General features: G+C 43.1%; 2 protein-coding genes across 5 annotated transcripts in view; one reads left to right on the top strand and one right to left on the bottom strand.

Annotated features, from left to right (window-relative positions):
• The window catches only part of OXNAD1 (oxidoreductase NAD binding domain containing 1), a 35,068-nt gene extending 33,617 nt beyond the window's left edge, over positions 1-1,451 (bottom strand). For 2 of the 4 annotated variants that reach the window (XM_067561964.1, XM_067561961.1), the window contains exon 1: positions 1,059-1,114. The gene's annotated coding sequence lies outside the window, so the exon portion shown is untranslated. Of the gene's footprint in view, positions 1-386; positions 444-1,058; positions 1,115-1,169 lie in introns of those variants that run through there. The other 2 variants (XM_067561962.1, XM_067561963.1) reach the window with 2 other exon arrangements.
• Positions 1,452-1,504: 53 nt separating this feature from the next.
• On the top strand, positions 1,505-9,720 carry DPH3 (diphthamide biosynthesis 3). Its single transcript, XM_067561966.1, has 3 exons — positions 1,505-1,916; positions 6,869-6,943; positions 8,003-9,720. Exons 1-3 carry the CDS (start codon positions 1,809-1,811, stop codon positions 8,066-8,068), a joined length of 249 nt encoding a protein of 82 aa, XP_067418067.1. The 5' UTR covers positions 1,505-1,808; the 3' UTR covers positions 8,069-9,720.
• The last annotated feature ends 3,363 nt before the right edge of the window (positions 9,721-13,083 follow it).

Genomic DNA, 13,083 nt, shown 5'->3' on the forward strand with positions numbered 1-13,083 from the left:
TGTGTGGACAGTGCTATGTCAACAGGAGACGTTCTCCCGTTTAGATGGTTTTATTATGGCGGCAGAAGAGGTCTCTCCAGTCCACACAACACGGTTACACAAGCGCTCTTACAGCAACACAGTATACCCATACAGCTGTGGCACTGTATTAAATGTAGACTAGCCCTAACACGAGGGCTTTATAGTTGTATATCTATTTTATATATATAAATTTATATATTTATAGTTGTATATATTTATAAAGAGGACTTATAGTTGTATATATCTGTAATTACTTCTACAGAAGAGTCATAATTGCAAACTTTATTTTGGAGGCATCCTAAAACTGGTTGCTGTCATGATTAATGAGACTATCTAAGCAATAGGTTTTAGATATGTATACATACATGTGTGAGCAACAGGTTCTATGGGATCAACACCTCGAGTTTAGGTTGTAGCACTAGGTGGGAACATTTGCTGTCAGCTACTGACACCACCTATGAAGACCGCTTTTTGCGCTGATACTGCCTTTAATGTGTTAGACTTCCTGTTAACCCCTGTGTTAAATGTGTTAACTGCTGGCCGAATCCCCTGCCCACAAAACTCCGCCACTCCCCCCTGAGCACGTTCCTCACGGCAGACAGTGCACGGCTCCCGTCCGCCCGTTTTAGCGTCCCTCTGCCTTGTGCAGCAAGTGACGGGACTGGGCACTACGCACATCCCCTAATCCGGCGCGCTCTGCGTGCAGAGTCCCGGGCCCCGCTAACCGGCGGGGGGCGCCTTTCACGCCCGGGCGGGACCAGCCAGAGCCCGGATTCAGTTGACAGCGCGGGAAGGGGGCGGGGCGCAGACTGTCGCAGACCCCGCCCGCCCTCGCCTCCGTCGCTCTCTGGCAGCCGGGTCCCAGCCCCGCTTCCCCAGTGGGGAGTCGGAACGGGCTGCCTGAGCGGCTGCCGGACGCATCGGCCCCACCCGAGACAGGCGCCACCCCGCGGCCGGGGACGCGCGGCGAGCAGAGGGGCCCAGCCAGGCCTCTGCCCGGCCCCCCTGGAGAAGAGAAGGGAGGGGAGGGGACTTACTTGCCCGCGCGCTAACGGACTGGGTCTGTCACTGTTTCCCCCTTTCCTAACCGTCCTCGCCTGCACGTGCCCCGCCCAGCTGCAGATGCCCCCCCCCCCCACTCTACCTACCGGCGCCGCATCCGCATCACGGGATAGGGGCACCCGCCCACCGCGAAGCCACTGCCATAGTCACGTGATAAAGGTCACCCCGCCCATTCGCGACGCTCACAGGCTACGCCACGGCGTCTGCAGCAGCGCAGGCGCACTAAGGCCTGTTCGCGCGCCCTGTGGCAGTGCTGTGCCTGTGGGCGGGGGGGAATCGAAGAACTGTCCGCACTGAGGACGTACAGCCTGGCGTGCCCTCCCCTTGAGCTGCACTGGCACAGACAGGCAGCCCTCCCCCCCCCCGGTCCATCCATTTCCTCAGTTCCGAGGGTAAGTGGTGGCAACTCCCCTACTCTCTCCCTATTGGCTCCCGGCGGGCTGTGACTCGCATCATATGACTGGCCGCGGAGCCTCTCACAGACAGCCTCTCCCCTCCCCCCCGAGAGTGAATGGCGCATGTGCGACGGCCTGCCGGGAAACGGCTTCCGACGCATGCGCCGCGTCCTGCCTGTTTGACAGGCGATTGGCACGCGCAGAAGAGCCGGCCCGGAAGTGGGTTGGCGGAGCCCTTGACCTCAGTACCGGGGCGGGGCGGGAAAAAAAGAGAGACCCGCATGCGCAGTTGGGAGTGGGCCTGTGGGGAGCCGCCGGCGGCGCGGGGCGATGTCGGTGTTTCACGATGAGGTGGAGATCGAGGACTTCGAGTACGATGAGGAGACCGAGACCTACAGCTACCCGTGCCCGTGCGGGGACCGCTTCCTCATCAGCCGGGTACGGAGCGCGGGGCGGGCGGGGTGGCCGTGCGCGGAGCCTGGCTTCCTCCGATCGCTGCGCAGGCGCGCGCGGGGAGCCAGCCGCCGGCCCGGTGCTGGGGAACGTTATTACCGGTCCCAAGCGGCCGCGTCTGCCGCGGGGCTATTGTGCGTAAAGCCCGCGGGGGCGGGGAGCTGTTGTCTGTCTCCCTTTGCCTCTTCCCACCACAGGATAGGCCCCCGCGGGAACGCTCAGTGTCCCGAGCGCCGTGTGAACAGCGCTGGAGAGCCTTCGGAATGCCTTCTGAACCCGCCCTTGCGCCTTATCCAGCCTGCCCCCGCCCCCCTGGTGTTACTGGTGCACGTATTGAGCTCGTTTTCAATACAAAACTTGCCCTTCTGTGCTTCTGGCGCAAACGTATGATCACGTTTCCCTCCGATCTTATTTCAGAGACAGTTTCTCAGGCCTTTTCCTCACTGCTAAAATGGAAGTGCCTTATTCTCAATGTATTTTTACCTCAGAATAGCTCCTGCACCTTAGCTCTTCTCAGATAATATTTTTTAAAATCACCTTTTTTTTTTTTAAACAGGGAGGAAAAGGCTTAAAGACTAGATTCACAAAGGAATATAGGCACTGGAACATTTGTTATTCTAGCACCTACTTTTAAAAAAACCTAGAAACCCACAGGAACCTAGAAAGCTACACGAACACCACTGCAATTGACAAAGCCGAAGCTAGGCACCTAGGTTCACTATACAATATAAATGGAGAGAGAGAGGCACCTCAGAATACAATCTACAAAAGCCAGCATGGTGGGCAGAGAGAGCTGCCTAAACTAGCCAATGAGAGATGCCAACAAAAGGGATGCATCCTAAACCCTGTCCTCCCACAGAGTTCAGTGCTTAAGTCCTCACTGTAGGTAGGCACCTGGATCTGCATAGAGTTCCACAAATGGGAACTCCTCACATGGAGTGAGGTGGCTTAAGCTGTTTCTTGTGAGAATGAGGAAGGAAGGTGCTAGAGGAGCTAATGGTGCCAGCCTTGTAACTTTGAGCCCAGGGGTTAGAGCACTCATCTGGGATGTGGGAGACCCTTGTTCAAATCCTTTCTCCCTCCCTTCCCCTCCCCCCTGCCTGATAGTGCAATTGGTCCTGGGTCTGCCACATCCCACGTGAGTGCTGTGACCTGTGGGCTCAAAGTTATATGGTCAGCAGTGATACCAAGTCTTTCTCCTCCTCCAGCCAGATTTGAATGGGACCTTATCCAGTAGGTGACCTCTGAGTATGCTTACTAGATCCCCCACATGCGTATAGGCATTCACCCACTTGTCTTCCCTCGTTTGTGAGTCACTCTGCGGCTTACACAGGATATAGGCATCCAGATGCCTAGAGTAAGGCAGTAGTATGCATAGAATATTAGGGTTGGAAGGGACCTCAGGACTTCATCTAGTCCAACCTCCTGCTCAAAGCAGGCCCAACCCTAACTAAATCATCCCAATCCAGGCTTTGGCAAGCCAGGCCTTAAAAATCTCTAAGGATGGCGATTCTACCACCTCCCTAGGTATCCCATTCCAGTGCTTCACCACCCTCCTAGTGAAAAACTTTTTCCTAATATCCAACCTAGACCTCCCCCACTGCAACTTGAGACCATTGCTCCTTGTTCTGTCTCCTGCCACCACTGAGAACAGCCTAGCTCCATCCTCCCTGGAACACCCCCTTCAAGTAGTTGAAGGCCACTATCAAATCCCACCTCACTCTTCTCTTTTGCAGCATAAACAAGCCTAGTTCCCTCAGCCTCTCCTCATAAGTCATGTGCTCCAGCCCTCTACTCATTTTTGTTGCACTCCACTGGATTCTCTAATTTGTCCCCATGCTTCGTGTAGTGGGGGCCCAAAACTGGACACAGTACTCCAAATGAAGCCTCACCAATGCCAAATAGAGGGGAATAATCACTTTACTTGATCTGCTGGCAAAGGTCTTACTAACGCAGTCCATTATGCCATTCGCTTTCTTGGCAATAAGGGCATACTATTGATACATATCTAGCTTCTTGTCCACTGTAACTTCCAGGTCCTTTTCTGCAGAACTGCTGTCTAGCCAGTCGGTCCCCGGTCTGTAGCAGTGCATGGGATTCTTCTGTTTGCATGCTGTCAGAGGCAGAAACTTTGGCATCTAGGGACCTTTTTTTACTTTGAAAACGGAGGCGCTATGTGAGTTTAGGTGCATAATGGGTTTGGTGGGTGTTTTGAGAATCACAGTGGAGCCTAAAATTGGGACTTAGGCACCTAAACCCAGTCTTAGGCACATTTGTAGCTTTGTATAACTTTGTAAATCTAGCCCTAGGTCTCTATAATGTGGCCATACAATGTCACGTATGTGTCTAGCTTCTTCAGATCTTAATAAGAATGTTAGCATGCTACTTCTTTTCAAAACATTTCTCAGTGTTGTTAGCAAAACCATCCCTCACACAGAAGACGTGCATGTTCTTGTGTTGATTAGCCACAGATGTCATGGGGCTTCTTAAGCAGATATATTTATAACATTTCCCCACTACCACCCTTGAGTTCTGATTGGTCAGCTATCAAGTGTGTAAACAGGAAGTGTCCTGCTAGGAAACCTGCCTACAATGAAAACATTCCATGCAGTTTTAAAAACAAATACAGAGCATGTCTAATAACTGTAACAACCTCTTTCTGTGGTTTCTAGGCCAGGTGATCAGTCCTGCACGTCTCACGTGAGCAGACACACAATATCACAATGTTTTAAGAGAACTGAAAATATTTTTGTTGCAACCCTTCAGATTGTGTCATCACACCTTTGTGGATATCTCATTCATTTACTCATTAATATTACTGTCATAGAGCAAGAGACAATGCTATGTTTGTACGCTAAATTTTTCTGGGCGCACACAGTAAAAAAATAAGGTTTATATTACATGTGGTTAGGAAGCAGGTAGAGACTGAGATCAAAGAGGAATCTTGATATTTAAAGCACCAAAAATGGATCAATTGGTTAATTACAGTGGGATGAGTGCCACCACTTTATATACAGGACTTGTAGAGGGCATCTCTTTACAGCTAGTCCAACTGTGTGCACAACAGGATCTACCATGACACTATCAGGCCTTTTCTGGCCAGAATTGATAGCTGTGAAATATTGCAGACTTTTCTACACAGGCCAACACTTAGAATAGTTAAGATGAGTGCCCCACTTTGCTCTTTCTCTTTGGAATTAAAAACAAACAAATGTGGGTTAACCTGGACTACATAGAACTTTTAAAATGTTCAAATTAGATTTGATGCTTTCTTAGGGCCTCCAGAACTGAGTACGTTTTCAGTGAATCCCATTACTGGAGGGTCAAAGCCAAATTTAATGTTACAGGAATGTACAACCGTTTTAGGTATATGGATTCTTTGGGAGATGTAACAGCAAAAGTATGACGTTAGAGCCCCCCAAAGGCTCAGAAATTAATAGGCAAATTGCAAGAAATTATTATTATTTTTTTTTTTTATTTCATGATTTTCAGGTGCATAACTCATGACTTAGACTGAGAATCACAAGAATCCATCCTGGGGTTGTATATTTTATTGTTTATTGTATATAAAAATTACAGTAGAAATTTGCCTGTGAGAAGGATTTCGTACAAGATAGAATAATGCCCTTAGGGCCAGATTTTTAAAGGTATTTAGGTGACTTATGGGATTTTCAAAGGCATATAGGTACGTTCAACCTTTACAAAATTGGCCTTTAGTGAATATTTTGGAGCCAAGTTCTATGCACAAGTGGTAATGATGGAAAAGCACTAGGGTGGTGTTAGGGAGGCAAATAATAGTTGACAAAGGCAGTCCCCATTGGCAGATCAAAAGAAACTGAAGAAGTTTTGACATAAATCCAGAAGATCAGTCAGCCTTGAAGTCATATGACCCCAAAGAATAAAATGGGATAGTGGGGAATAAAAAAAGCCAAAACCAAAATTTTAAACTAAAAACTAATATCACAATACTAGAAATACTGTGAGATATGATTACTGGTGCTTCTAGCAACATTAATATTTTCAGTTCTGGAGGGGTAGCCGTGTTAGTCTGTATACAGCAAAAACAACCAGAGTTCTGTGGCACTTTAAAGACTAACAGATTTAATTTTAGCAGGCATAAGCTTTCCTGAGGCTCAGCTCATTTTGTCAGATGCAGAGGTAGAAATATAAACTAAATAGCACAGTAACATCCATCTGCACAGTGTTAACAAAGGTAAATGATGAAGTACTAAGAGTAATAAAAACAACATTTAAAGTAAATCATTTAAAGGTGTGAAACTTGTAATCTACTGCAAATGTAGAAAAAAAGCAGTCCAATTCATGTAGTCAGATCAGCAGCTGAGATAAATCTGTGACCTTCTAGGAGCCTTTATGCAGCTATATAAAACTGCTGCCTTGTCTAGGCAATGGGATGCTTTGTTCTTTAAGAATGCAGATTGGGAAGTGGGTATTGTCTTGTGGAGGGTGGGGAGCAGCTGTCCCCTCCCCCCCCAATTTTTGCAACCAGTGCAAATGGCTCCCGTTTGGGGTAACGTTTTCCCCTCTGCCACTCCCTATCCCGGGGTTTTCCTCTGCCACTATCTGCTAGTGCTTCACCCTGCTCTTAATCCTAGTTCTTGCACCTTGCCCCCGATTTTGCCCTCAGCCCTTCTCCTTCCTCTACCTCCAGCTGTTTAACCCTCCTGTGTATTCAATTCCTCTCCCCTCCCCCCCAGATTCTATCCCTTCCCTCCAATTGCCCCCTTTAGTCCCCGTGAACAGCAGGGCAGCTCATGTAATCCCAAATAAAGGCAGCAAATGTTAGTGAGCACTCCAGTTTGCATAAGCAAACTCAGTAACAGCCAAGCAGCATATTGTGTCAGGCAGCAGGATATAACCTTACACTAACAATGCGGCACGGCTCTAGAGCAATGACCATGTCCCTGGTTCTGTTGCAGGAGGATTTGGAGAATGGGGAGGATGTGGCCACCTGCCCCAGCTGCTCCTTGATTGTGAGGGTGATCTATGACCAGGTGAGATTGGGGCCCACCCTGGGGTTGCTTGTGGCATGTCTCTCTCTCCCTCGCTGGCTTTGTGATTCTGTCTAGCTCTGGAAAATAGGTGTCTGTATTTTAGCAAGTGTATGGTTGCACTGGTACCACCCATGTATGTCTTAGTATAGATGGTTGTAGGTAGTCTTACTCTCGTGTGTCTAGATCTGCTCCAGACCCAGTTATGTGACATGACAATGGTAATGCCAACAGCCAGTCTACATTTATGCTGTCACCATTGCCAGCAATAGTGGGAGATCTTCCAGGAGAAAAAACTAGCAGTTGTATCCTTTTGGGCTTTTTTATAAATGAAAGGGGCACTCTACGAGTAAAGTCATATATTGTAAATAAGTTTTGTTCTGTTATGTTACACATTTCACTGTCACACCAGTCCATCAGCAGAGCTTTGACGTTCATAAAGATAATTGAGATCTAACGGCGTATGTTCAAAAACCTAGAGTGAATAAACATTTCAACCTGGCAGAAATAGTCCTGGGCACTGACTAGATCATGTCAAGGATCTCAGTTAAATCAAATTTGAGGTTTCTGTGCCATATAGAGGAGCAAATTGTTATTGTTATGCTATTTTTCAAACATTGAAAATAAATATCGAACTAGAATATTTTTTCCTAAATTCACATGTGAATAATTCTCCCTCCTCCCCACCTCCTCCTCCCCCCCAATCTCTCTTGCCCACAGTCTGTGCATACCTTAAAAGAAACTGTTTTAGGGAGGCGTGTAGATGAAGAATGGATAAAATTATTCTTATAATAAGAAGCTAGTTATAACCATAATTGCAGTGATGTTTGTTAGTAATGATGTTTGTTAGTTAGCCAAATGACAAGCCTGTTTAAACATACTTGTATATTATCAGTTCTTGCATATTTTTATATGAAAGTTTAATTTCAGGCTTCAGTTGCCTATAATAAAACTCTTTTTCCATAAAACAAAATTAGCTTACTTTGTATTGCTTCTGGGGGCAACAATGGAAATTAGTTATAACTCTATTTGTTACTTATTTTTGGTTTGTTTGTTTTTTAGGAACAGTTTGCGTGTGGTGAAGTGGTCTCAGCACCTACAACAAGCAAGGAATTGGTTAAATGCTGATGAATGCTACATGGACTCTGCTCTTAAACCAAAAAAACAATGTGGGGATGTCAATGTGAAAAAGACTTGCTGAGTTCTGTACTTCTAGAAGTGTTTGCTCCTCAGATACCAGTGCAGTGACTGGCTATTATCAATTAACTGCTTCTAGTAGTGTGAAATAACTGAGATCTCAAAACATAGCGGGTTTGTGGCTAAAAGCATGTAATTCTTAAAATTATTGTAAAATGTTTTAAGACTTTGAGAAGCCTTGAGGACATGATGCAAATCAACAAATACTTTCTCCAGTCCACTGTGCATAAGGTTCTGACATTGGTCTATACTAAACCTTGCTAACTTAGCTAAAAAGTAGTTCTTCAGTCTCTGGACTGTTGCTCTCCATGTTGCTGCACAGAATGAAATACTTGGACCATCAACCATTGGGGGCTTAAGAAAAGGTTGGGTCTATTAATGATAACTGTTACAGAGTGGTTCACCAAATGGAAAAAGTTGGACTGTTTTTAGGATGGTGGAAGAAGTTTTCTGATTTGGACAATAGAAAGTGTTCTGGTCAGAAACAAACACAGCTGCAGTTTCTATCATCAGTAGGTATAACTTATGTGTTACACCTATGGTATCTGTTGCTTGCTACATTAAAGTAAACAAGAGTCTGAGGCAATCATGTGATGATGGTTTCCAAGCAATACTTACTTAAAACAAACTGGGTAACTTCCCATTTCCCCTAATATATTGTGCAAATTGAGACTCAGTGAGCCAAATTCAGTAATATTCATGCAGTCCTGATAACTTCCCGTAAACATACCTTCACTCCCAGTGGGTTGAATAGATTTAGCTGAAGGCAGCATTTGATCCAATTTTTTCTGAACAACTTGGATGTACTCATCTGACCCTCCTACATTAAATATTACATAGGCTGCAAGTTATTTTTGGTGCTGTTTGTCAACGTATGAAAAGTGTAGCTATGTTTCTATTGTATTTCTCAACATTTATATTAGGCTTTCCAGATGTAAACTCTGGTCCAGTAAGTGCTTTCCCAGCAGGAGTATTTGCATGAGTGCAGGTTTGCACATGAATAAATGATGGTCTTAAGACAGAAAAAAACTTGAAAGAACACAATCCAAAATACTTGGGCTGCTTTACAAATTTATATATATTTAAAACAGATTTCCTTACCTATGTTTTAATAGGACTTGACATTACTTAAAAGTTACAGTTGTAAATCTAACATTCTTTATAATACTAATGTGGTTTGTTTACCAGTCGTATCACTCGGCTTGGGCACTGATACAAAAAATCACTTTCACTATTTCTAGCTTTCCTGTGTTAACTCAGTCCTGCAATAAGTGAGTTGTACATGGAGGGTAATAATTAAATCCAAACAAAATCATGGGAAAAAATTGTTCTGAGGCTTAGTAAAACCTTGTTTTTGCAAAACCTAGATGATTCTAAAATGTATCCATTTACTACAAGTTCTGAATATGAGTTGGATGATGCTATGGATTTTAAGAATTCTTTCTTTGGTTGGCCACAAGGTGGTGCTCACACAGCTAGATTCCTATGGTTTAAAACTGCTGTGGTCTCTATTATTTAAAATATATTTTTACAAATATGTATTTTGTTTATTTAAATAAAAGTTTTTCAAATTGTATCATTAATTATAAGGGACCATCTTTATTCTGTTTGTATAGCACCTAGAACAGTGGGGCCCTGTTGTACTGATACTGATTTTAAAGGCCTAAAGTAAGTAAGGTCTTTGTAAGCTCTTTCACTGTCAAACATTAAACAGTGATAGATAAGTTGTTATTTTTACAGAAACCTTGGATTTGCCTGTTACTTGGCAGACACCCAAAAGCATTCATTCAGGTTCAAAATTTACTGATTAAACATGAAAAAGAGCACAGAATTAAAACAAGCATATTGAAACTATGGACAAACTTAGTCAGACCTATCAGTCTCCCTCCTTTTAGACCCTACTACATCAAATGGTAAATAGGCTTCAAGTTATACTTGGTGCCGTTTGTCAACATATGAGTCAAAATTTCAATCTTTTGTTTTTATTAATAATCTTTGATTTAAAGGAAAAGGTTAATTTTACTCTCAGTCCTGATGTGTGAAGGGCATTCACTTATCCTGCTTTTAACAAACAGATGCAAGGTAGAGGAGAAACAGGATAGAAAATATGAGTGAAACACTTTTTTTGTGGATATTATTTGAAATACTGGACTGCGGGTTCATTACAAGTGGATGTTTTTTGCTGGCAAGTTGCCTATGACACCTGCTGCTTAGAGCCCGGTTCAGTCTCTGGTCATATGATTGGTTCCTTTCTCCATAGAACCATCTCCTTAGATGAATGCAGTATACTTCATTTCAGGATTCGATGAAAAGCCCAGAGAATGAAAGAAGGGAAAAAAGAAGGGGGGGGAGAAAGCAACACAAGGGAAAGGGCAATTAGATATCCCCCACTGATGGGCTGAGGACTGGATGTCATGATGATGCAATGACTTTCAGCACTCACCAGTGAAAACAAAGTTCCTTAATCAAGAGCAAGGCCACCTGGTTTTCCTCTTGGGAAGAAAGTTCGTTAGCCTCTGCTCTTTCTGATTTGAGGTTGAGGAAGCTATGATGAGTTGCAATGCTGGCAGGTTGGGGAATGTGCTGAGGGAAGACCATTCTTTTGTGAGGGTGTCTTTATTTAAAAAAAAAAAAAAAAAAAGAACCCAAGAAAGGATTAAAAATGGGTGACACATTTTATCCTCATTATGTTGTACACCAATTAAATCCGTTTCTGTAAGGCCAAACTTGGCATAGGTAACTTTCCCCACATTTTCTTGTTTACTAAGTATGATATCACCACAGTCCTTGACTTATATCAGTAGGTCGTTTTTGTTTGGACTAATTACATTTTTCTGTTTGGTTTTCTTGCACCTGTCCATAACATTCATTTATTGAAAACAACTTATCCTGTTTTCCAAGGTTAATTCCTAGGCAGGCAAAAAACCTTTTACATTATTGTTATATTTGGTGAACTTTCATGTATTTCACACAGTTGAGCTCAGGTACATTTTTAGGTCCAATAATCACAGTAGCCCTGGTGGTGATGGGCTGCCCACTACTATAATATAAGTAAGGCTCTTCATTTTTGTTTGTGCTAAATTTATCAGAAAAGTTTCTGGGGTTTGAAAAAACAAATTATTTGGGTTTTACCAGTTGTTATTAACCCAAATTTTGCAGGTGCCAAACTCCCTGAACCAAGCTGGGACTTTAAGAAAAACATCAAATATTGTGATGCTCGCAGTGAAATTGCAAGAGTTGACAGTGCTTATTACATAATTAATAATTACCTTGATAATTGTGATGTCTTTTTTTCTCTCCCTATCCCATGGAGAGTGGTGGTTTTTTGTTTTTTTTTTATTTGAATTCACTTTTAATAATTTTGGGTAAGCCTGCAAACAATTTTTTGACACATCCTCTATTCCAAGCCTAACATTCTGTCCATAAGGCTAAACAGCTGCAATATTTCTGACCATGGACTGTGGTGTGTAGCTGCACAATGGTTACACATGAATTTAAAAAATTACACATGAATTTAAAAAAAAAAAATACACTTTTTTTTTTTTTTTTTTTTTTTTTAAATTTAAATAATGCCTTAAAAGATTTACGAATCTCCAATCTTAGGTCTTGATCCTGCATGGGGGAATCCTGTGCCCACAGAGAGCCAGTTCCATAAGGGGGTGAATCTTAACTTCTAATATTACTGTGCCCTAATAATCATTAATACATACATGCTAATAATCAGAAAAGTTCTATGCCCCACAGCTAGCTTGGGCTAAATTCTATGGCAAGAACTCTGCATTCTACAGTGCTCCATTGCAGGAGATTGGGATTTCTTTGGCAGATTCTAATAATCTTAACATCGAGGTGTTTATTTACTGAAATATGAAAATGAATATTACAATCCCTACATTATCTAGTCTGTTTAATTTTATTTTAAATTCAATGTAATTTATTCTGCCCCTACATTTTTAAGACTGGAGAATTTTGTATTAGCAAACAGTATTATAGAAATTGTTGGAGAACCTGACTGTCTTGGAAAGTGATGTACAGCTGGGGCCTTTTGAATGTGGGAAGAGATGGGAGGCATTCTTGGTATGTTGGATAAATACATTAGCTGCGGATTAATAGGATCAGGAGTGAAATAGGTAATGATACTTAAACAACTGACAGTGAAATTTACATAATTAAATTTCAAAGTTAACACCCACTGGAGAGGAGTGGGGCAGAGATCTTATTGCAGGCTGTTCTCAGAGTAGCAGACATTTGCAGCATTGGTTTGTATTCTGTTAGGAAGGCTATCCTCACGCTTAAATGGCTAGAAATATTTTTTTTTAAATTTGTGATAGCTTGGATTATGGAGCACAATTTTTGCAAGAAGGGGTAGATTCTGGGGCAATTTGCATGGCCTGATAATCAGATTTAACATTATTTTAATTTCTGAGTTTAATGTAAAACAGACAGACTCACAGCTCCCATAAATTAGGAAATTTGGAGCCCAGGATGGTACAGAACACTTGAATTTGCTCCTTTTTTTCTTAGGTACTAGAGCAAATAAGGTTTTTATTATAGGGTGTGCAATCCACACTGGCTGCTATGTAGGAAAGGATATAAGTTAAGCTTTTAATTGCGGTGTATAAAATAAAAGCTCTTCGTAATCTAATTCTTAGACTGATCGCATCTCTCCCTTACCCTACTTTTTCTGCCTGCTACAGTCAGCCAGGCTGCGGGGCTTTCCGTCTATAGGTAAAGTAAGCTATAGGATAGAGGTAGATTATCTTAGTCTAGGGCCATCAGCAGTGGAACCCTCTCCACGAGGAAATCTACCAAAATCCCTTATTGGCATCTGATGCAGGTAACGAAAGGCCTATACATTTAGGTGTGTGTGTCCTTAGCTAATTTACTCTCCCCTTCCCCCACCATTGCTTTGGCTTTACTTGTTTGTATCTTTTAAGCTCTTTTCTTCC

Source organism: Emydura macquarii, unplaced genomic scaffold (genome assembly GCF_026122565.2).
Source record: "Emydura macquarii macquarii isolate MOO-44397 ecotype Brisbane River unplaced genomic scaffold, CSIRO-AGI_Emac_v2 contig_2422, whole genome shotgun sequence".
NCBI lineage: Eukaryota > Metazoa > Chordata > Testudines > Chelidae > Emydura > Emydura macquarii.